The 25,068-nt window shown below is 40.5% G+C and overlaps 1 protein-coding gene across 2 annotated transcripts in view; it reads left to right on the top strand.

The window, feature by feature from the left end:
• man1a2 (mannosidase, alpha, class 1A, member 2) overlaps window positions 1–25,068 on the top strand; it is a 143,076-nt gene that overhangs the window by 99,445 nt on the left and 18,563 nt on the right. For both annotated transcript variants that reach the window (XM_071481993.1, XM_071481984.1), the window contains exons 7-9: window positions 10,012–10,106; window positions 13,865–13,988; window positions 14,595–14,688. In XM_071481993.1, the coding sequence (XP_071338094.1) occupies window positions 10,012–10,106; window positions 13,865–13,988; window positions 14,595–14,688 (313 nt within the window). The remainder of the gene's footprint in view (window positions 1–10,011; window positions 10,107–13,864; window positions 13,989–14,594; window positions 14,689–25,068) is intronic.

Genomic DNA, 25,068 nt, shown 5'->3' with positions numbered 1-25,068 from the left:
CAATGAAATCTGATTATACAAGATTGGATACAAGTAATACCTGAGCACTGCTGACAGGGATGAGTTGACAGTTCAGGATGTCTATGCATTTGTTAGAGTTAAGCTCCATCACTAGCGGTTCATTTGAATGTGTTGTAAACTCTCGCACTGGTGCATCTCCATATCAGCTGCATTCACTTTTCCATGCGGGAGTCGGCTGCTTAGCTCATCAGCAAATCTATAATTAAATAAATATATATTACACACTTGTTCATGGCTTATTTACATACGTGTGTGTGTGTGTGTGTGTCTGTCTGTCTGTCTGTCACTTTTTGTACATGCGCTCACATTATTGTGAGCATCTGTGACTAGACTCATATCTATCAGTGCCTGCTCTGCTTGACAGCGGTTTCAGGCTCTCCCAGCTGCTCACAGCTTACAAATTATATCCTCATGTGTAATAACTGGATCATTGGCTGAGTTTAGGACGTGTTTGAGTGGCGGATTACAGCTCTCCCTGTCCCTGGGACATAACATTGATGTACCATTTGGCAGATGATTTCATCCAAAGCGCCTTACAGGACCATTGCACACATTTTTAGGATGGCTGGTCCCGGGAGGAATGAAACCTCTCACCCCTGGCTGCGCTAACGCCATTCTTCACCAAACCAGCCTGTGTCCCCCTCTAACCTCCTCACCCTTCCCTGCTGTAGTCTAAATCTGCTGTCTGGGAATTTAGCCCATCGAAACAAACAGCCCGGCAGCCTTTGGCCACTGCTAATCCTGAAAAAGGGAGAGAATGGAGAAAATAGAGATGGAATAGGGAAAGTTTTTTTTGAAGGATGGTTATAGAGGACACTGTTAATGAGTGATCCGGGAAAAGAGAAATGCTGTGAGTGAAAACAGGTCAAAGAAAAATTAAAGAATAGAACCAGAGAAGAGGAATGGAGCTATATTTATGTTAAGGTATTTTTACTGATAGTGTCCACATATGTATTAGGGCGGGATACTGAAGGATTTATTATATTTGAATAATCTGATAACGGTGTATCGGGCGATATTCAGCTAACATTCAGTTAAAGGTCCTATATTGTATAGAGTGAGATCACTATGTGTTTCTTCGTTCTAAAGCAGGTCCAGGTTCTACATTAATACTGTGAAAGTAACAGCCTGTATTCAGAAACTGAGTCTTAAAACCAGCTGTCAGGACTTCTGGAACAAAACAGCAGCTAGCTGAACGTTTTCAACGCTGTTTTCCTAACAATTATTAGAGTCAGAGCTTAATGGATCTGTATTTTTTCAAATCCCGCTGCCCCCAATAATATTTCACATTCACATGCCCTAATTTTGACCGGCTTATGCAGCAAGCTCTAGTAACGAGTCAGTCATTGTTTTAAAAAACATAGCACATTTCAGGTAAACACTCAGAGATACCAAATCCTGCAAGGCTTGCTGATGGGTGTGGCGGGGCTTGGGGCATGGCTGAGAGTGGTGACTGCTTTGTTGTGACATCACAAAGTTCCAGAAGTCCCGACGACTGGTTTTAAGGCTCAGTTTCTGAATACAGGCTGTGTGCATTTCTCTGTGGACTGAGGCTTTGATACTTTCACAGTATTAATATAGAACATAGACCTGCTGCATAATCAAAAAAAGACATGGACATCTCACTTAATGCAATATGGAACCTTTAAAGGACTCGGATCAGATCTGGGCCAGAATAACTGGATCGGTGCATCCCCACCGATCAGCGCTCTCTGGTGGACAAACTGTGTGACACTATTTCCAGATCACCACGAACATATGTTTGGTATTTTTTGTGTTGCAGTGTCTTATTGACCAGTATATATAATATAACACTGTATTTGCTCTTGCTGATATATTTATGATAAACTGAAATTGACAGATGATATCACTCCAACTTTTTCATCCATATGATACCCGTTATGCTTTCCCAATATTGTGTTTCAAATCTTTATGCATGCGTGCGTGTGTGTGTGTGTGTGTGTGTGTTCACTGAGAGGGTACATCTTTCAGTGATCGATTTTGAAGTGTGCTGTAATGCATTTTAAAAGGCTCAACACTAAAGCTGTCAGCCCTTGAGGGAGAATGATAGAAACAAGTTAGGGAACAACAGACAGCAAACTATCTGTGCTCGTCCTCCCCAAGGATTTTCACCTCGAAGCTCACAATATCCTGAACTTATGTCCTCGCTACAGTAAATATTATGTCAACAGGACAGATGCACATAGGCCTTGTGGTTATTTTGCTGCAGTGATTTGGAGATGTGTCAAGGAGGAGAAGGACGTGAACATCACTTTGTTTTGTTGACAGTTTAACAGTGGTACACTTCACAGCTCAGTAGTTATAGGTGGAATCTGACATTGTCAAAGTGAAGGTTGAATAACTTTGATTCTGTATGAGGAATGAGAGATGCGGATGTACTGTTGGAGAAAATCTCTCCCCAGCCTGTTGATGGTAGCTCAGGTCTGATGTAGTCAATTTTGAGGCATTTTTGAAGTATTTCTGTTGAGAACCAGTCACAGCAGCCAAAATATGAGATTTGATTTAATTTTGAAATATTTCTCCTATCCTTAAGTCCTCATGAGACTTGAGTTGTAACACCTTTGTTCTCCCCAATTTTTATTTGTGAGATATATTTTTTTTTTGAGAATAGTTTTATGAATGGTTGAATAGTTTTTTTATAGTACTTCTCTTTATGTACATGAGTGTTTTGATAACAAATATAAACATTTTCTACAGTTTCTCAAGTTCTCGAATGAAAGGTCACTTCAATGATTAGTTGCATTAACCAAAGAAAAGAAATTTGATTGGCAACTGTTTTAACAATCAATTTATAGTGTCAAAAATGTCAAAATAACGAGTAATAATTCCTGCTTCACAAAGATGAGAATTTGTTACTTTTCTTTGTCTCACATTATAATAAATTGTATATATTTCTATCTCTATGTGCTCTAGGAATCTGTGAAAGTTAATATTCACTGTTTTCTGATGTGTCATAAACCAATTAACTGGACAATGAATCAACAAAATAATCTGCAGATTAATGGAAGATGAAAACAATCATTAGATGCAGCCCTACCAAACACTCAGTCATACAAGAACCTTACCTACATAACAACGTCAACCATTTTGATTTGAATCAATAACTTTTTGAGTTATTGAATATATGAATATAAATCCGACCTGACAGTTGATTTCATTTCTTGAGAGCAACAGAAAGAATTTTTGTAGTTTGTACACATAGATGTACTCATGTCTAAAACACTGTGCATACCTAAATCTTATTAACTGAATCTTACTAAATCTTATTTTAAAACCGTCAGTGGGTGGCCAAACCTTTGCCAACAATGCCTAGTTTGTTGCCATGGTCACTGTGGCTCGGTAGTTTGTTGCCAGACCAACAGTACCTACGTTTATATGATGCTGGTGGCATATGTTGCATATCCCCTGTGTCTGTTTACACCAGATGCTGAACAATGAATTCAGCTACATAAGTGAGAACCACTTGTCTGAAGTGCAATAATGCTCTATAGTAATACAAGCAAGATAAGGAAAATGTGCAGGCACTAATTAAGCAGACTCTCTATCTTCCTCCTCCTCCTCCTCCTCTCAGCAGGTTTACTTCCTGTAACAACCAAACAATACAACACTTGTTTCCTCAGAGAGAGGCCTTTGCTTTAATTCCTGCCTTGAGATCAAAGCAGTGGAGGAAGATGATTATCATAAACTGTGGAGTTTTATCTGTGAGTGCGGCTGGCCGACTTCACTGATGGGTCGTTTGGATCCTGTCCCTGCTTGATGACATCAGCAGCGGGATTGACAATAAAAGGCAATGGAGTTTGTTAAGGGCCTCAGTGCAGCCCGCAGACAGGCTACAAATCAGTGGAGGGGTTTATGGTGATCGGGCTGGCACGAGTACACACACACGCGCGCACACACATGCATCACACATTCCATGACCCCTACACACATTCCCACACACACTTACAAGCCAGTCACGTGTACATAAACATGAAATGCAAGTAAATGCTTCCTTTGAATCTCCACGTAGACACTGTCATCTGTAACGATGCTGCCAACACTTTCTGTTATCGTGATTACTGTGAACTCAGCACAGTGGCTCTGCTGTAATGGGATTTTTATTATGATTAGCCACAGAGGAGACCATTTCTACAGAGGAGGAGAGACCACAGCAGGGCCACAGCTTGCTATGGTAACCTTAGTTAGTCGACCCACTGGAACGCAGTTAGTTCATTGGTGCTGAGTCATAACTTGTAAAACAGAGAACATGCATTTTACGAGGCTGACTGTTGTACTTGAAACTCACTGTCTCAACTTCACCCACATTAGATGGTATGCCCACAGTATTTGTTAGTGATGGAGCTGAGGTGGTGTGCAGAGAGATGGGTGGTGGTAGAGGCATCTGAGAGCCCAGTGTAGCTGTACACTTATACAAACTTTCTGTCTTTTTAAAGAAATGACTTAACACGTTAAAGAAATAAGAGCATGCATGACTAAAAGACACAGACACCGAGCTGCATTCAACATTTGACCTGAGTGGGTGGGTGAGTAGTTAGGTAGTTTTTATTGTCTCAGGAGGGAATTTTGTTTTCAAAATCTGCACGTTCACGTATCACAAGGATTAAAACCAGTATTAAAAACCACCATTCCAACCAACCAGTCGTGGCAGACGACTGGGGGGAAAGGGAGAGAGAGACCAGGAACAGCTGTATAGGTAATAGTGTTATCAATAATAATGACAGATAACAGTGGTTAATAGTAATGATGAGTAGTGGTGGATCTGGATCCTGCTGCTCCAGAGGCAGAGAGAGGGAGAGAGAGGAGAAGCACAAACTACGGGAGAGAAAAAAAAATTACAAAGTTAATGGCATAAAGTAGTAGTCGAGAGAGAGAACGAGAAAGAGAGAGGGAGCCCAATGCATCATGGGAATCCCTCAGCAGTCTAGCTCTATAGCAGCATAACTAAGGGATGGTTCAGGACATACCTGAGCCAGCCCTAACTATAAGCTTTATCAAAGAGGACAGTTTGAAGCCTGATCTTAAAGGTAGAGAGGGTGTCTGCCTCCCAAACCCACACTGGGAGCTGGTTCCACAGGAGAGGAGCCTGATAGCTGAAGGGTCTGGCCCCCATTCTACTCTTACAAACTCTGGGAACCACAAGTAGACCTGCATTTAGAGAGCGAAGTGTCCTATTGGGAAAATAGGGAACTATAAGCTCTCCAAGGTACGATGGTGCCTGACCATTAATGGCTTTGTAGGTGAGGAGGAGGATTTTAAATTTGATTCTGGATTTTACAGGGAGCCAATGCAGAGAGGCTAACACAGGAGAGATGTGATCTCGTTTCCTAGTTCCTGTCAGTACTTGTGCTGCAGCATTTTGAATCAATTGGAGGCTTTTTACTGAATTTTTTGGACATCCTGACAATAAAGAGTTACAGTAGTCCAGTCTTGATGTAACAAATGCATGAACTAGCTTTTCAGCTTCCTTTAGACACAGAATGGGTCTGATTTTTACAATGTTGCACAGGTGGAGACTTGCTTTATATGTGAAGAAAAGGACAAGTCCTGGTCAAAAATGACACTAAGGTTTCTGACTGTAACACTTGAAGCCAAGGTGATGTCATCCAGAGTCAATATATTATCACATAGTGTATCTCTGAGGTGTTTGGGGGAATTATACTCCCTCATGTGTCCCCAGACTACATGTAGTAATCGTCAAGGTATTTTATTTACGGCAGCTGTACTAAAGCAGGGTTTCCTCCATTTAACTTTGGTGTGAAATGATTTTATCATATTTCAGCTTTAATAGTAGTATTTCAACAAATCCTGATAATACTATTTTATTTTTGGCCATAACAACATGAAAATGTGACACCAGCACACCGGTATGTTTAAGTGTGTGTATGTGTTTGTGTCCTCGACAGCATCTGTCCTCAGGAATGATCCTGTCAGTATGTAGTCTCCTCCAGGCTTCAGACTGCTTTTTATCACTCTCTCTCTCTTCCTCTTTGATCTCCTCTCATCCCTCGTACTGCTTTTTGCCCTCTCCTTTCTCATTCTTGCTCTTCTCATCCTCTGCATATTCAGGCTTATCTCTGCATCTCTTTGACTGCACCGTTTTCTCGCTCCCTCCCCCTTGCCTCTGTCTGTATTTGTCTCATATTTAACTCCACAGTTTGACCTCCAACTCCACTGTAAGATGTCCCACCGGCTGCTTAAGTATTCTGCAAACACCAGCATGTGTTATTGCTCCCCTTTACTCTGCGAGACAGCAGGAATTTTCCATAGTTCTGGTCTCCCTGTAAAACTGCTCAGCCCTGACAGTTTGTGTTGATGAATCAGCCCATGTCTACCTCATATTGGAGAGCTTTTCTCTGTGGCTCTGCTCCTCCTCACTGCCGTCTAGAAGTTGTACAAGTCCCTCTTTGTGCATTTATCCCGCAACTATCCTATTTTAAGTAAAATGTACTTGCAAAAGTGGAAATTCAACACCTTAAAAAAAGCAAGGACTTGTGGAGTTGAGTCATTTTCTTTTCAGTGGACTGGACTGGATCAAAATTACGTAGCCATGCATACAGGTTTTGAAGAGGCAGGACCTTTTTGCTGCACCTATCTGGCAGCTGCTGGCAGTCTGGTATTCAGAGTGTAGTCAGCCTTTTCTTGAATATTGCAGAGTAAAATTAGATTTGTAATTGGAAATTTCAACATCCCTGAACCAGCTCAGATGGACCATGAGTATTTTTGTTATTTAGGAGGTGAGCAACACTCGAATTTTGTTTTCCTGAAGCTCTCGTGCAGGAGAAGTTTGACAGCTTTGGCCCTATTGCTTTATTCATGATGGGATATTGGTTTGGTATTAACAGATAAAATCATTGGTCGCCAGTTTGTGGTCAAGTTAAAATCTTTCGTCTCCTATTGTTGTCTTATGTTAGTAGAAGATTTCTCATGGTGTAAGAATTGATAACAAACTAAATTTTATCTTTGAAAATGTTATATTACTTCATACTGGAGCAAACATGGTGAAGCTTTGGGTGCTGAGTCACAATAATGATGTGGAAAACTCTGTTTTGGTGTCAGTTTAGTGTCTGTGAGCACTTTCAGATGTAAAATGGTTCCAGTGTTCTCTCTCTTTGTGCCAGTCATGTCAATTGTTGTAGTTGGATTAACATTTTCTCCAGCACATGGTTCATTAACGCCATGTTTTCATGTCTGTGACTGCTGTAGGCGAGGCAACAGTCAAAACCCAGAAAGCAGCTCTCACAGCTCATGTCCTGCTGCGTATGTCTAGTTCACCTTTATTAACATTTGCATTTCATGCTGTGAATTTTTCTTTTAAATAAGATTTTAGGGTTTTGTTTGGAAATATATGTGACAGCTTTGCAAGGCAACATATTTTTAAGGGTCTACTTTTCTGGTGGAAACTTGCCTTTACTCTTGTGACTGTCATGTGAAGTTAGGAGTTTAATATTCTTACCTACCCCTGTTCACCAGTAACTCTTGAGGCCCCATCTATATGACATTTTGTGCTTATCCTTCTACATTCAGTACTTTCAAGAAAAAAGAAACAAGAAAATAAATAATGTCTGTCTGCTTTCTGTGTATGAAAAACATTTATAAAGATTTTACAGAGATTAATTGATTGACAGGACAGTAGATAGTGACAGGAAAGGGGCAGAGAGAGGGGGAATGACACGCAGGAAAGAGTCAGGCAGGTTGGGAGTTGAACCGGCACTCAGCGGCTAAGAGCATCCGCTCATGTGGTACGCGCCCTAACCACTCCGCCATCGGGCTGCCCCAAACATGTTTGTCTTGGTAAAAGAGGATTTAATGGAGAGTCATCATTAAGTCTTAACTTGTATCTGTCACAGGTAGAGATGTTCATTTTCTGATCGTTAGACGACACTCATTAACCAACAAGATTAAAATCTACTACTGTACTCAGAATAGACGAGTGTCTGTAAACCATTAAAAAATACTAATACACAGCGGTCAAAGTGGACCGGAACGATCTGGAGTGTCTAAAGAGAGAGTGAGACAGACGAGCAGACACACACACACACACACACACACACACACACACACACACACACACACACACACACACACACACACACACACACACACACACACACACACACACACACCAAGGCAGGAGAGAGGCCCCTCCCAGCAGATTATCACACGAGGCGATGGTCCTTTTTACTTCATTGTTGCAGAAAAAGTGACGCCCCACTTATCCATGAACAAAAAGCTCTGCGTTATAAATTCATGAGGTTATCATAAAGATCATCTCTACGTGTGATTGAAAAAAGAGCAGAGGAGCAGAATCACTTGTTGACCACCGTAGAGAAATATTGTTCTGATGTGAACAGCAGGGCTACTGCTCGTACACACAGAGTCAGACTGGCCTTAAACCTAAAAATACAATATACAGGCCAGGCCTACCTCAGTCCTCAGCACAGCAGACAGCTTGTGTACTGTTTTTTATTCAGAAACAACAACATGTGGCCAGACTGTGGGGTTAGTCTGGTGCACAGTCTGTTAACTGTGAGACTGGCAGAGGAGACCACCCGCTCAGATGGTACTGATGTCCCAGGATATTTTAACAGTGGAACTGATTTTATTAATCGGTCAAAATTCTTACTGACAGTTAACGGTTTAAACAGTTCATTATGAACATCCCTAGTCACAGCATAACTTGAGAGAAGAAATGTACCCTGTTCAGACCTGGTATTAACATGTGTCTTCAGTGATCTGACCATGCGTGGAGACCTTGAAGTACCTCACTTCAATCCTGGCTTTAAAATGCTTCTCCATTTGTGATCGGATTTCATTTTCCCGCTTTATATGTATATAAATGAGTATGTGGTGTTGTTATTAGCAATCAGATGGACGGGTTTGTTGTCAATCTGCTTGTGTGTGTGTGTGTGTGTGTGTGTGTGTGTGTGTGTGTGAGAGAGAGTGAGAGTGAGAGTGAGACAGAGAGAGAGTGCAGTGCGGAGGGGTTGAGCGAATCAATGCCCTGCGCACAGCTCTACAGTGAAATCAGCATTTATCCATTTGAAGTAGTAAAATGTCAGAGGATGTCAGTAGAGTAGCTTGGCGTGAATGTGGCCAGGACACATTTGTGTTCGCACTACTAAAAGAATGTGGCCCAGACCTACTCTGAATGTGATCTGAGTGACCTGATCTCAAATGCATCCTGAATGCGTCCTGGGTGTGGTCACACCTGAACTTAGAGCTGTCCACTTGACAGATGTTAATGGCAGGTCTGACCAGAGCCATCGTAAACTTGATAAACTGGCTGTTTACTTGGAATCATATAGTGATATCATCAGTCTGAACAGTTTTACACCATTCATCCGCCCACGGTTTTCTGCTCTCAGCAGATCTACATACCCAGTTAGTTCCGCAGCAGAATAACCTCAGTGTCCTTTTATCTTCCTGATTGGCGTTCTGAGAAAAGAACAAGGGCTGCAGCAGATTTTTCTGGGCCTTCATCTGTCAGACCAGTGCAATAACTTGTGTAATCTCAAAACGAACATGTCTATTGCTCCACATCAGTCTGTATAAATTAGACGCCAGTCATGATAATAGAAATCCAACTCTGTGTACTTTGGTCTCTCTCTCTGTTCAGCTGATGTAGTTTGACCTCTAAGCTTTTCTGGTAGACATCTCGGTGGTATTTGGCAACATTTCATATTACTGCGGCACCGTTTGAAGGGAGGTTTTGCATATATTAGGCTGCCAGTCTCCTCCATAAATCTGCTCGGCTCTGACAGTGTGTGGCCATCATTTAGCAATCGCCTGTCTCCCGACATCTCACTCTGCTTTATTTGCCTTCAGCCTTCATTTGTTTTTGGTTGTCGGCAGCTGTTTTATGCTTGTACCTGTCAGCTGTTTGAGGAGAATATTGGATGGACTACTGAATATACCAAGTGAACTCAAAAAAAGGTCATTTTTAAGTTAACCCTCTCCCTCTCTTTCCAGGTATTCAAGCTGAAGGCGGTCCAGCTAGCCGAGAAGCTGCTCCCTGCCTTTAATACCCCTACGGGAATCCCCTGGGCCATGGTCAACCTTAAAAGGTCAGTGAAAAGCACCCCGTCATCCAGTAGCCAACAAAGAGAGATGTGTCACTCGCCCACCTTGTTTGGCAGAGTTCTCTGTGTACACGAGAAGTGTGTCTAGAACAATTTTAGTTTTTTTCTTTTTTTGTGTGTTTTGGCCTGAAAATCAAAATTTAACAGCTGGAAAAGTATTGAAATGTCTGAAATACAATGGTGGTTAGAAATGACAGTTTTCATTATGCAGTTTTTTATTCATTTTTGTATTAATTTAGACCAGCTAAACATTCTCATACTGACTCTGTATCTGCCTCACAAATAGTCATTTGATCCTTAATAAATAAATTCTTTATTTTAACATACGGCTCATTTTGATTTAAACAGCTGTTTGGTAAATCTTACATTGTTTGTTTCTTTTAACACCAGTGAAGGGTTAACCAATATCACCTGAAATCAATATTAAGATTAACCGTCAGATTTATCTGGGTTAATGTATATGTTACATTATATATGCAAATACATCTGTGTTCACGTATTTCCTGTATTCTTATGAATCTTGGACTAAACTATAAATCAAAGTAAAATAGGCTCCATATTACCATCTATCTTAACTATGAAATTAAACACACAGTATGTAACTTCTGCTGTGAGGGGTCTTTCAATCAAAATAATAACAAAAGACGACGCTGGGTGATGAAATAGTGTGGGATCATGGGAGTTGTCTTCACCACCGTTGCCATAAGCTTCTCCCAGTTTGGATTTCTTTAGTGTCAGTTGTTCAGGAGGTTTTTACCTGGAGCTGAATTATCTACAGAGGTCTCCTCTCCAAAATAAACAGACCAGGTGATTATAACTGTTAAAAACACTGAAAGCAGCTTCACATTTAAAGTCAGTGTTTTGCCGACGCTGTACGTTGGACACAGGACATCAGGGAAGGCTGGGAGCTGAGACTGCTGCTAACCTTTGTTTCTATTGTTTCTCTGATAACTTATGAACCATACGTTCAGGAGGTTTTTAGATGAATTATCCACAGAGGTCTCTGAGGTTAATGAATTTAAACCACCAGGTGGGACAAAGCCAACGAAGAACAGGCCACGTATCAAACTGTGACAGGTTGTGAACTCAGGCCTGTAAAGATGGACTGGTTGTTGTACTTTCAAGGGGAAAGCTGCAGCCAATATGAAGAGGTTATTTTACAATTAACATAATCATAATGTCAGTTTTGACAATTTCTCAATTAGTTAACCAGCCTTACAGTTCATTATTTTCATCATTAGTGGTTCTGATTAAAACCTTGTTAAGTGCTTAAGTCCAGTACATTATAAATCCTTCTCATGTGCCTACATGAATTTCTAGTGCATATACACACTGAATGTCTGTCTCATAATATCTGTAAGGATCTTTAATTAACTCTGAAGGTCTGAAACTGTAACTCAGCAACAGCAGTACAATAAGACACACGCACGCATGCACGCACACACACACAGAGGAGTCATAGCAAAGATGCAGTGTTATCCAGGTTTTCTTTAAATCCTTCATTTGTATTGTTTTATTGTGGGACGTTGAGGCGTTCAAGGTTTTTAATGTTGTTAAACGTTATGTTTGAGTCCTGATTTAATTGTTGGAGGTTTTCAAACTGCAGCGATCTCATGTAGCCCTAACACACTTTTTAAAGCCCCCACATGTCCATGGTCCACCCACACAAGTGTTTACACTTTGCTTTTACCTCATTAGACCTCTTCACAGTGGGGGTGTGTGGGCGTTTACAAACTGTGCAGGACGACTTCCACCTCTCATCATTCTCCTTATTGCATAGAGTTTGTTGACCTTCCCTTCCTAGCTGCATTCAGCGTCAGCCTGAAAAAAACAAAACAGGCTAATTGGTCTGATTAACTGAAAATACACATGCGCGAGTGTGTGTGTGTGTGTGTGTGTACTTGTACTTGTACTTGTACTTGTACTTGTACTTGTACTTGTACTTGCTACATAGTAAGGACCAAAAAAAGTATTTTACTAACAGAGTGAAGACATTTTGGGAAAGTGAGGACATTTTGGCCGGTCCTCATTTTTTGAGACACCTTCAAATCACATTTTGAGGGTTAAGCCTTGGTTTTAGAGTTATGGTTAGAATTAGGTTTAGGTTTAGGTTTAGGTTAAGGTCAGGGTCAGGGTTAGGGTAAGGCACTCAGTTGTGATGGTAAGGGTTAGGGTAAGGGGCTAGGGAATGCATTATGTCAATGAGTGTCCTCACAAAGATAGAAGTACAAGTGTGTGTGTGTGTGTGTGTGTGTGTGTGTGTGTGTGTGTGTGTGAGAGTGTGTATATAAACTATAGACACTGTAGGTTAACCTCGTTAACCTCGTTAACCTACAGTTTCTGACGATGGTCCTCTTTCCTGTTGTAGCCTCAGCTTGAAGTGCAGCATTACCACAATATTTCAGTCTTTTTTCTCTTGTTGGTTCTTATTACCCTCCTATTATTGTGCCTCCATGTCAGTGACAGCCAAGGCCAACACCATTACGTGTTTGGATTGTCCGTCTGTCTGTCTGTCCCATTCTCGTGAACATCATATCTCAGCAACATCCTGAGGGAATTTCTTCAAGTTTGGCACAAACATCCACTTGGACTCAAGGAGGAAGAATTATTCGGTTAGAATTTATTGGTCAAAGGTCACTGTGACCTTTTTACACCATAACTCAAGAATTCATACACTAAATATCACTAAATACATTTAATACCCTACATTAAATTTCTTCAGAGTCTTCACTACTTATGTTATCAGTCAGTGGAATCACAAACTGCAACTTGACTGGTTGGCTGAGGTCTATGAAGTACATGTATGTGTTTGTGTGTGTGTGTGTGTGTGTGTGTGTGTGTGTGTGTGTGTGTGTGTGATTCTTCTATTCCCCTCCATTCTCCACTGCTGTGTTATCTGTGAATGAAACAATGAAATTCAATTATATTGCTGTATTAATCCACAGGCTACTTTGTTGCTAAGCACCCTGTGTGTGTGTGTGTGTGTGTGTGTGTGTGTGTGTGTGTTTAAGATGAGCATCCTGTTACAAGCATTGGCAAGTTGTTGGATGTGTGTAGTACAAGAGAGGGCCTCCTTCTCTCAGAGTAATTCAGATTCGTTAGACAGCGGATGCTTTGTGATTTGCCTTAATCTCCCACCAGACAGACACACAGCAGAGAAAACACTCCAACACATGTTCATACACACTCGGGTGCCCTAATTGTAGAAACAGGAATTTAATCTCAACAGAAAACTCAGATACACCTCTCTCTTTTTCTGCTTGATTGGACAAACGAGGTGCCTCTCGCACAAACTCTCCACTCCACATGTAAATGTCATGTAACCCGCTGCGAGTGAGACAACCTCCGGCACAGGTAGTGAACCTGTTGCACAGGCTGAGATCAATCCACCTCCACCTCAGCCCAGTTTCACTAGACTGAAAATATATTTTCTGGTGTGCTGTTGTTGTGAAGATGGAGGATGTCAACTTAGAAAAGTTGAACCAACGTCTTTCCTTAAAACACTCAAACATTGGGAGAGAATTACTTTTGCATTTTAAAGCATATTTCAGCTGCTATTGATCAATTTTGACATGAATTCTCAATCAAATGTTATTATTTACGGAGATGTAGTTTTCTATACATTATTTAGCAGAAAATCATGTCACATATGACTTAAACTTAATTTTTACATTTGTCCATATTTTTGATGCTAGTAGATCATGTTTGATCATGTTTGATTTTGTTTTCCTCTACTTCTCCAGCGGCGTTGGTCGTAACTGGGGTTGGGCATCAGCCGGCAGCAGCATCCTGGCTGAGTTTGGGACTCTTCATATGGAGTTTGTTCACCTCACCTACCTGACAGGAAACCCCGCCTACTATCAGAAGGTAGGTCTTTTCTCTGCTTCACTGTTTATGACCACATTCAAATACACAGTTAAAAAAAGGTAAAGCTTCATGTCAGGATTAATTTCTGTGGTAGCATTTACTTAAATTGCACTTTGAATACAATCCACAATGAAAATTATGGCGGTTAAAAATCACCCGTCCCTCCAAATAGATTATGAGCAGTCTGTGATCAGACTGGCAGAGAAAATAGTGTCTGGTCCAGCTCACATTCTCCACACAGAGCTCATTCCTCTCTGTGTCCATTAAGCTTCACAGCACGAACATTAAAGGGAGATGTTGGCCGTGAGGGTGATGCAATATGTATGTGTATGAAAGCCATACCACATATGATTTTTACCATATCATAGATGAATTTATCTGTCCAGAACAACTTTCCCTGCTGTGATATTGAGTATCATCAATTGTACAAAAGCAATGGAAAGTGATGCTGTTTTTAAAAAGATCCCAACACAATTAAAAAATAACATTTTAGAAATTACAGAATGAATTACAGAAACATGTCTGTTGTGAAAATATTATTAAAACTTTTCAGAGGTGTATATTTCCTATTAAGATGAAAATTCTTATGTCTGATGATGATCACAGGTGATGCACATCCGGAAGCTGCTAGCCAAAATGGATCGACCCAACGGGCTTTACCCAAACTACTTGAACCCCCGCACGGGTCGCTGGGGCCAGCGTGAGTACACCTTTAGTTTAGATTCAAAAGAGTGGAAAACAGTAGAGTTTACATCAAAACATTTTAGTCTCTGTGGCCTTAAATCACTGCTTCACACTATAGTGTTGATACAAGTGCTGCGTCTAATGTCTAAAACTTTACATGTACATTTATGCTTGTTTCTGGTTGTAAGTAAAATGTAGCTGAAATATCTCATTTTTGGTGAGAATATCATGGAGACCAGTGCTGACTTTAGTTATTTTAATTTAAGGAACATCAGGTGTTGTCATGATGCTTTTATGTTTTCAACATCTATTTTGAGAAGACACTTCCTGCATCACAAAAGTGTCTAAATCTTTCTTCATTGATCATCTACTCAGACATGCTATGAAGAGGAAGTGGAGGAATTAACACTAAGTGAAGGAAAGAAGGGAAGTACTGTAGGATGGATCTGCTCTAAATTAGAACAAATTAAAGCGAGAAGAAAAAGATGGATGGGAGTGAACAAGTTATTCTCAGTATATTGATTCGATTTTGGCAGCCCGCCAGGGAAATTAACAGCTCGCTGAGTGAAGTTGCAGTGACGCACTCTAAAACCTGTCATGTCTGGTTCAAGTAACTTTGGACAAATAGTATAATTAAAGCTGGTAAGACACCAAATGTGTCGGTCAGCTCCACTCACAATAACTTAATAAGTTAAAACAAGCAGTGTAATACTCCTTTTACACCAAAATCAGTGGGTATAAGTGGGTTTTTTTAGTGTGGGTAAGGACTCCTTTTACACTCAGCCCAGTCCTGAGAGGACACACAACTGCAGGGAGCAAAGTAATCACATGCAGTTAAAGAGCACACACACACACAGGGGAGAAACACTGAGCTACCAGCCGCTGTGCAGACTGGTAAAACAGATCTGTAGCATCTCATCCCCGGGTTGGTGCTCCTGTCTGTGTCGGTGCCTCAGTGTGAGAAGCTTTGATTGGTGATTGTGTGTTTTTCAAACCTAATTTCACTCACTCTTTCACCCCCGAGCTCAGTGTGGCTGCAGTGTGCCTGGTCCAACAGCAGGTGACAGGTGTGTTTACAGTGTGTGTGCTCTGAAAGACGTAACAGCACAGAGAAGGGGTGAAATTAGAGTGTTCACCTGGGTGTTGTGTTTACATCACTGCTGATCAGAGCCGGAGACGATGAATACCCACGACTACTGCAGAGTCATTTGACCCGGGTGTAAATGCAGATTCTCCATTGCCGAAAAAAACCCAATGTTAGCGGGTGTTGGCAGGTTTTTGGACCAGAGGAAAAGGGTCTTTGTTGTGGTCACATGGAGGAAATGACTGAAAAAAGAGGCAGGAATGTTTTCATTTTCATTTTGTTACAGTGTCAGTGTCAACATACATTTGTAAACACATTTATTTTTAAATTCAAGTTCTGACTGCATTAACATCTCGAAAGTTCAGGTAGTGGTCTCCTTATGTGGCCGGTAAAGGAAACTGAACTTACCAAATGTTTACCCAACTCCCAGCGTGGTGTCACTTCATTTATCTGTTTATTCAAAATATTTCCTCTGGATGTTTCTTCCCCTAACATTACTTGGGAATATTTTAAGTTATCATCCGAGCATTCGTAAGGGAACATTAAATATTCCTTTTTGTGTACTTTTCAAAATTTCAGTGGGGAGAGTTTTGAACCTGAGGAGGCGTTTAACAGAGACTCAGATGCTGGATGACAGATATGTAGAGGGTCGCGGTTTGTTATCTTCACTTTCCAACAGAATATTAAAACATTGATATTAAAATATTCCCTTTTCTTGTGTGCTACTGCCTTAGAAGTGTTTTCCAACTGAATGCTGTGTTTTTTGTTTTTTTCAATCTGATTTGAGTAACTGCTCAGCATTGACTCCTATAGTTCAGTGACAGGAAATGAAAAGATGAAATCTGTTAAAAATTGAATACACTTTGTTGTTTCTATTTGTCCAGAGAAGCGAGATGCTTTGGCAAGAGAGTGCCACATTAAGTCTACTCAATTTCACAACACTCCCAAGTAAATGGGAAATAGGCAACAACACACACACACACTCAGCCTATGCACAGACAAGAAAATGAAGCAGAATATGGCACCGCTCTCAAAGCAAAAAAATAAATAAAACATTTCTAATAACTGCTGTGGTCCAGCAAGATGAAATCTCTTGTTTTGTTTGTTTTACTTGTCAACAAAACAAATGGAGAGCACTCATGGATGGGTGGATAAATAGAGACACTCATTAATGGATGGATTGGTAGCTTTGACAGTCAGACTGATGATTCTTGTAAGTGCACAGACTTTGGGCCAAAAGCAGCAAAGAATAAATGTATGGAAGATGGAGGGAGGGCAGATTGATTCATGAACTGATGAGAACATTAACAGATGGATGGTTAGCCGGCGAGTCGCATGGCTGCACAGGTGATGACGAATGTTTTCAGTTTGTGTCTCTGTTTGTGTGTCTGTTTCTGACTCAGGAAATGGGTCTTTCATTGTGCATACAGTTTAATTATACAAAAAACTCTGTCAGCACAATGTATCTTTGTATTTGTGTTTTAATTGTCAGCGTGTTTATCATTGTGTCTTTGTGAGCACATGAGCAGTGTTTCCTCTTACACATCTGTTAATCGACTCGCTTTGTATATTGATGTGTGTTTGTTGTGTTCTTAGGAATGGAGACATTGTTCAGCTGCCTTTCAACCTTGTTGCCTTAAAGATGACGTATTTTCTGTCATATATTTTACAATGTTAGATGTTCATGTTAAACGTGACCAAAGTTTCAATTAATGAGGTCAAAAGTCAAAGTCAAAGTCAGCTTTATTGTCAATTATGCTACACGTACAGGACATACAGCACAATTGAAATTTCAGTCCTCTCGGACCCACGGTGCAGATAGGAAAAAAAGTATATAAAGATATAAATATAAAATATAGATGTAATGTAAACAATATAAATGTAATGTAAACAGCTTTTTACAAAAGGACAATGCCATGTTGTGCAATGATACAGTGCAGTGATACAGTGCATAAATAATCCTGACAGTACATGGCAGTTAAAGGAGAGGTAGTGTGGTAGAGCGATAGCAGAGGTGGATGAGGTCCCTGAGTTGGTGTGTATGGGTGAGTGTGTGGGAGCACAGTCCTGGGGGGGATGGTAGTAGGCATCAGATGTTGTCGGGACGGAGAGGAGCCGCTGCGTGTGTACGCGCCGCCATCTTTTTTACATTCAGTAAACACACTGAATGTAAAAGTAATCCTGCAGTCATCAGACTGCTCTGAACACGAGGTTTTCAGCAGTTCTTTCTTCTTTGTACAGCCATCTGCTCCAAGCACAGCTCCCCCAAAACAGTCTACTTCAGTAGTATTATAGACAATCAACATACTCCAGCAAAGTACTACAAATAACTGATGCAGGTTCGGCAAAGGCAGAATAACATTTTACTAGCAATGTTAGCTTTTGTATTTCCTATCAGTCTGCATTTGAGCACATTTCCCACATGTTTGGGCTTCTATAGAAATATTATTATTTACTGATAGTGACTGAAAGACCAAATCCAGCGTTTTTTCTCACAATATCAGGTGTAATAGAGACATCCTGCTGGAGTCCTTGTTTCTGTAGATGTTCGTGCTCCACTCTCATATTCTAGATCAGATTCAGGTTTGTGCAAATGGATTTGATAAGTTGTCATTTCCAATCAGTTATGTTGTTACTTCGGTACTACTTAATTTACAGTTAACGTTCAGAATGTGAGGCTTCAGTGAGCCCTGAAGGAGGCCCGAGCTAATATGACCAACTTCGGTCAGAGGCCTCACTGAGGGGCTGCAGAACAGGTTGTTGAGGTAAATAAGGTTTTTTTTTTTTTTTGGATCAACTGTGGAACTGTAGATCATGCAAAGCTTCTCTATTGGAGTATAGAACTGGAAATGAGCATAATAGGTTCCCTTTAACCATCTGTCGATTACAGCACAGCAGCACTGGTTTAATTAAAGTTCATAGCTTTTCCAAAACCAACCTGAGCTGCTGAAGTGCCCCCTGAGCTCCGCATGAAGAGGCTCCATGATCCAGTTAGGAGAGAGGGAGCCGAACATAATGAATGTCAAGTTTGGGGGTTTTCAGAGCGGAAATGCGCGCAGATAATTAGGAAACCTTTCTTTATTCCTCATTTCACCACATTTCCACTTTATTCATTGAGCCATGAAGTAATCATGTTCAGTCATACCACCACAGTACCCTTGTTCACTGTAGGTCATTTGTCAGTGCCCATAGCAGGGTGAATCTTTGCAGTGCATTCTGGGAAAGAAAAGTGGTGCTGCTGTTGACACACACACACACACACACACACACACACACACACTCCCACTCCCACACACTCTCACACACACAGCAAAGCAACCACCAAGACCTTTTTCATGATTGTCTTAATGAAATTACACTAGTGAGCAAAGACTTTAGTTATGTCACTTTTCCACAGTAAAATGTATAAAAATGACTGGACCTATGTTATTATATTTTGTTGTGTTGTGTACTTCCATTATCACAAATGTTTCCAGCAATTCTCAAACTCAGAGTAAGTTGTGTGTAATCACAGTCACGGTCTATTTCATTTGGTCATCTGTCAATGATGTCATACCCCTATGCACATACATCGACGTTGTGGTTGCCTGCCAGAAGCTCAAAATTAACCGTTATCCAGTTTTAATCCACATTTTTAATATACACTTTTTTTGCCTGCGTCATTTTCGACTTTATATTTTAACCAGATTAAGGATTTTAAATTTTAATTTAAATTTTAAATTATCAGAGTAAAAAGCTGAACAAGTGTTAGGTAGCTCAGCTTCAATCTGCTCCAAGACGTCCTGTGTCTGTTGAAGGGTGTTGGTGAATCAGTGATTTTTCAAGTGAAACTGCTTTATTCAGTTTTTCTAATTCGTTCATTTTTAATCCCATGGTCTGTTTGTTATGGAGAGGAGGAGACCTCTGTGGATAATTCAGTTGTCGGTAAAAAACTCCTTAACATCTGGTTCTGAAGTTATCAGAGAAACAATTGATTCAAAAGATTAGCAGCAGTCTCAACTCCCAACCTTCCCTGATGACTCGTGTCCACCGCACAGCGTCAGTGAAACACTGACTTTAAATGTGAAGCTGCTTTATTCAGTGTTTATTCAGTAATAATCACCTGGACCTCTGTGGATAAATCTGCTGCAGTACAAACCTCCTGAACCACTGACACTGACACACTGGGAGAAGCTTACAGCAGTGGTGTTGCAGACAACAACTCCCATCATCTCACACGATTTCATGATGTCACCAACACTGTCTTTTGTTGACGTTTTGATTGAGAGACCCCCAGCAGCAGAAGCTGCAGACTGATTTCCTAACATAAGTGAATTTAGATGTCAGTTTGACTCCAGTGTTGTTTGTGGGGAATCAGTGCATGTTTGAAATGTTCACAGTCAGGGTTAGGTTTGGTTAGAGGCAGGACCTGAAAGACAAACATCACTACATCATCTACGTTGTTAAATTTTATTGATACATATCAACAAAGCAAAAACAGTGATCCTTTACAGTAGCTGCTCATGGCGTTGACATGATACCATGATTATCGTTCACTTATTCAGGAGGGCGGAAAATAACAGCACATTTGAAGTCTTTTTTCAGATAAACACACCGTGTGTGTGTAACATGTTGTTGAGGGAACACGGTGGTTATTTGCATATTTTTGAACACCTGTAACTGCCGGAGTCAAACAGGACTCAGAGAGGCAGCGAAGATGTGTCACCTTAGATTTCTCTGCGCTGGTATCTGGGCACAAAATTAAAAAACAGTCTAACTATAACTGTTTGGCAAAGAAGTGAAACTTAGGCTGCATTTTTGAGGATAAAGCAAACTGTGACAGGTAGGGTCACAGAGTTTGTGTGTGTGCGTGTGTGTGAATTATGAACATTTGATTTGGATATATTAGATGGGAATTATATATGTGATTATCTGTCTGTGTTGGAGACAGTGTGTGAAACGTTTGAAAGGATTGAAGAATGTGTTGAGTGTGTGCAAATGTACTGTATCATGGTGTATAATTTCAGGTGTGTGTCTGTGTGTGTATGTGTATGTTCCCTCTTGCAGTGTGTAGGTGTGTAGACAGTAGTTAAGCCAGACTAATGAGGAATGAGGCTGAGCTCCTCTGTCTTAATGAGATCCTGCTGTGACTGACAACCTTGTTACCACACACTCCTCTGTCTTACTATATGACTGTGCTACACACACACACACACACACACACACACTCACACAAACAAACACCTCCCACTCCCTCTTTTTAACCTACCGACACTCTCCTCGCTCACACATGCATATACACGACTGTCAAAAACTCCATCCAGTACAATTAATTGTCACTGAAAAAGAAAAAAACAATTTTTTTAACATTGTGTTTTACAGAGATCCACTTCATTAAAGTTCAGCCTGGTGAAGTTGGTCAAATTTATTTCTCTCCCTCTGTCTCCCGACAGCAGCCATTGAAGCACAAACATACATGAAAAGATACATATAGAAAAGATTCAGACTATACTGAAATAAAAGTTTTTGCTTTTGTCGCCTGTGGATGTTTTTTTGTAGCCTGATGTTATTACTTCCTGATGTTTTCAGGGGTAAATGATTGATAAGGACAAAAATCTTTGCAGTCAAACAACTATTCAGCAAGAAGGTTTATCCAGTGACCACTAAACAGCTGCTGCAGTGTAATCAATGTAATCAAACAGGGCCTTGGTCTGTTTTTTCCCCTGACAGGCTCAGATTGTTATTATTAGTCTCTGACAACATTATGGATAGGATTCCTACAAAGCTAGACCTTTTTGTAAAAGAGAAAGATCCTTGTTTAACTAGAAACAGCTCTGTTTAAAACCACCAGACTCTATTGACAAAAGCAGAGACTTCACCTCGCAGAACATGGGAGTTTCTGGTCTAGTGCTACCTTGATCCATTAGTTGGTTTGTGTGATTGTGTGGTACTTTTATTAATGGGGTCTGGTGACTACCTCTGCAGGAATTGGGAGGGGCTGTTATTTTTGTCAGTTTTTAGGAGTTAACTCATTCTGTCAGTTGACTTACTGACAACTACAATCTACAATCTACAACTCGTAGACAGTAGCTTTGTTGCTGTCACGCACACTTGTTGCCAGTTTTGTGGTAGGCTTTTTTCTGGCTCCGGCACAGGAAAATGATGATGTTCTTATTCTTAATCCTGTCTACAAAGCTTTAATTGGCTCAGTTGTTTTTTCGACAGGGAAAACAGCCGGTAACGAACACAACACCAGACTTTTGATTAACTGAAGTAACCCAAGCTTTTTCATATTTTAGCTGTTTTGTTTTTCCTTTTTAACTACTGTCTTTACTGCCCAATTATCAGCCATTAATCACTGTGGATTACATTCTGGTCTTGGCCACATTGGCTGTTAATTAAAATACACACTTCACCTTATGTACCACCTTACAGAATTAGTAAATAATGATTTGTTGACTATCATAATAACTAGTGTGATGCATGAGCGTAACATGTTCCAGAAAATGGAAAATAAAACATGTTTTACCTTAGCTGTTATATTCTTGATGGGGTTGTGTCCTGCGTAGAAATTAATTATTATTATTATTACTCGATAACGTATAGATGTTTTTAGCACTACCGCCGCAGCCTGCGCCCTTGACCTGTGCTTAAAACTGCAGTGTGTTTGAAGCTCTGTGAAGACGTCAGCTTGTGCACATGTGTCTTTGTGTCTGTGGATTGACAGGCACTCCCTGCGTGACCCGGATCCTTTGATTGGCTGGAAAATGATGGAGAAGAGAGGAGTCGGGGGAGTGTGCGTGGGCAGATGCTAAGTTGAAACAGTGTGGGAGGTGATTGAGGAACAAGAGAGAGGTAGAGGCGGGACAAGGGAAACATACAAAAAAGATCAGACAGAACTTGAATAAGCACTTCCTGCTTCGCTTTGTATCTGCGTCTCCTTATTATTTCCCTGGTTACATTCAAACACTCTCTGGTGTTAAAGGGCAGTCGGAGCTGTGGGTGCTGTGTTTTCTTTCTTTTGGTCTGATGCTGTTTTTTGCAGTTTGCAGTTTGATTTCACTCTTACTTATATTGTGTTCACCCTTCCACACACTAAGGTACATATTTGAATGAAGTGGTTTGCTCTCATGTCCCCTTTGCTTCAGATGTGTTTCCTCATATTTTACATAAATTAGTAATAAATAGAGCGAGCAATACAATATAACATCACAAGATTATTCAGAGTCATGAATGTAGACCACAGCCTGGTTATATAGGTTTCATAGAAAATCTTGTTGACGGTGCGACCGTGAGTAGCACATTCGTAGGAGAACGTCAACCATCACTCACCTCTCAAGTACGCTAACTTTTAGGTAAATATGTATATTTGGACTAAATTAAATTGGAACAAACACATTAAAACAAAAATACTTCACAAAGTATTTGAGATATTTTGCAGTTTTGTCACAAAATTCACAAAACAAAAAAGAAAAAGAAGAACAGAAAAAGGGAACAAAAGCAGAGTCTTGGAGACAACACAACAATCCATCACCGTTTTGTGAAATAGTAAAAACATCTGGTGAATTTTTGGAAAGTTTGGTGTTGACAAAAAAAGTTTGTTCTGATAGTCATCAGGTTTTAAATCAAACATCTTTAGGTCTTTACGCTAAAAACGCACTAAACGGAGTCTGTGTTACTGTGAAATAATTCCTACCATATCATGGGATAGTCACTGTCACTACCCTACTAATGAATTATTCTGTGTAAGAAGTTCTTCCACAGAATATTTAGTAGTATAGTGACAGTGACATGTGGATTGGAAGTCAATAGCCTTCTGTTCTTTTAAGAACAGATGGCCATCGACTTCCAGTCCACATCCACAGAGAGGAGATCTCTGTCTCCTCCAAAACTATGTCCTCCTCTCACCTCAAATAAAAGAGCTTCACAACCAGAGGAGGGCTGGTGACCGGCCAGAGACTGGCAGAGCAGAAAGACTAAAGATGTGTGCAAAATATAGCAGCATTCATCCAGATCTGCTGGTTATTTCCCAGACAGGATAAAATAGTGTGAGCAGGTTTTGAAATAACTTTATTTATGGTACGTTGCAGAAACCCTTTTGTTTTGTATACAATTATAATTATAAAATGCCAAATAAAGACAGTCTGTGTCATTGTGAATGCTGCTAATGCTGCATGAATACCTGCTAATTTTGTTATTGATATTATAAAACGAAAAGTACATCATGTGTTGTAGCTAATTACAATGGTTCCTAAAAAACTTTAAATAGCAGCCACACAAATGTTACCTTCAAAATGGTACTAGAGTCTCTTTGTTGGCTCAGCAACAGTGAAGCACCTTTTTCACTAGTCAGAAAACCTGGTAAGAACCACTACTGGTTTTTGTCGGCAATGGAAAAGGATACGATCTGTGTTCACTCCCAGGTTAAATAACTTAGTAGTAGTCGTGGGTATTTATCGGCTCTGGCTGCGATCAGCTTTGATGTAAACACAAAACCTGGGTGGCCCTTTTCCAATTTCAGAGCACACACTGTAAACACACCTGTTACCTTCCCAGCACAGTGATGTTAAACCAGAAACATCGCAGCTACACTGAGCTTGGCGATGACAAAGTGAGCGCAGGCCTGAAATAAGTTTCAAAAACACACAGTCACAGACGGAAGCATCTCCCACCATGGTGCCAACACTGACAGGAGCACCAACCCGATGATGAGACACAACAGACCCATTTTTAATAGCCTGCACAGCAGCAAGCAGTTCATTCTTTCTCCTCTGTGTCTGTGTGCTTTGTGACTGCATGTGATGACATCGCTCCCTGCAGTTGTGTGAAAGGCAAACTTATCTGGCAGAGTAAAAGGAGTCAATTGCCCTTTTTAGCTAGTTTACACTCGTTTAACAAACCCACTTATACTTGCTAATTTTGCTAGAAAAAGGGTATAATTCATTTTATTCAAATCATCATCATCTCTGAATATACTTATGTTAAAGTAGTTTCATACACACTGCTCAGTCACAAGGTGTCAATACACAAACTCACTCACCCACATGTACTTTCACAACACATGAATACATTCACCAGCTCTCTCTCTCTGCCCTCAGCAATGTCTCCAAGGTTGTTTGTGAGATTTGCTCTCTCTCTGTGACAAAAGATGAATAATTCATCACTTCCATTGCTTCTTCATCTTTCTCGTTCCTTGTCTTTGCCTATCCCTCCATTTACCTACGGGCATGTTAACCACATGCAGAAAAGAAGCTGCTCAGATGAGACACAAAGCATCTGCTCAGATACTGAATATGATTATACACAGAGGACGAGGAACATCCCAGTTTCACC

This window comes from Trachinotus anak, unplaced genomic scaffold, assembly GCF_046630095.1.
Source record: "Trachinotus anak isolate AG129_WGS33_773 ecotype Australia unplaced genomic scaffold, CSIRO_AGI_Tana_v1 ptg000001l, whole genome shotgun sequence".
Lineage (NCBI taxonomy): Eukaryota > Metazoa > Chordata > Actinopteri > Carangiformes > Carangidae > Trachinotus > Trachinotus anak.
This window is presented reverse-complemented; position numbering and strand designations above follow the sequence as displayed.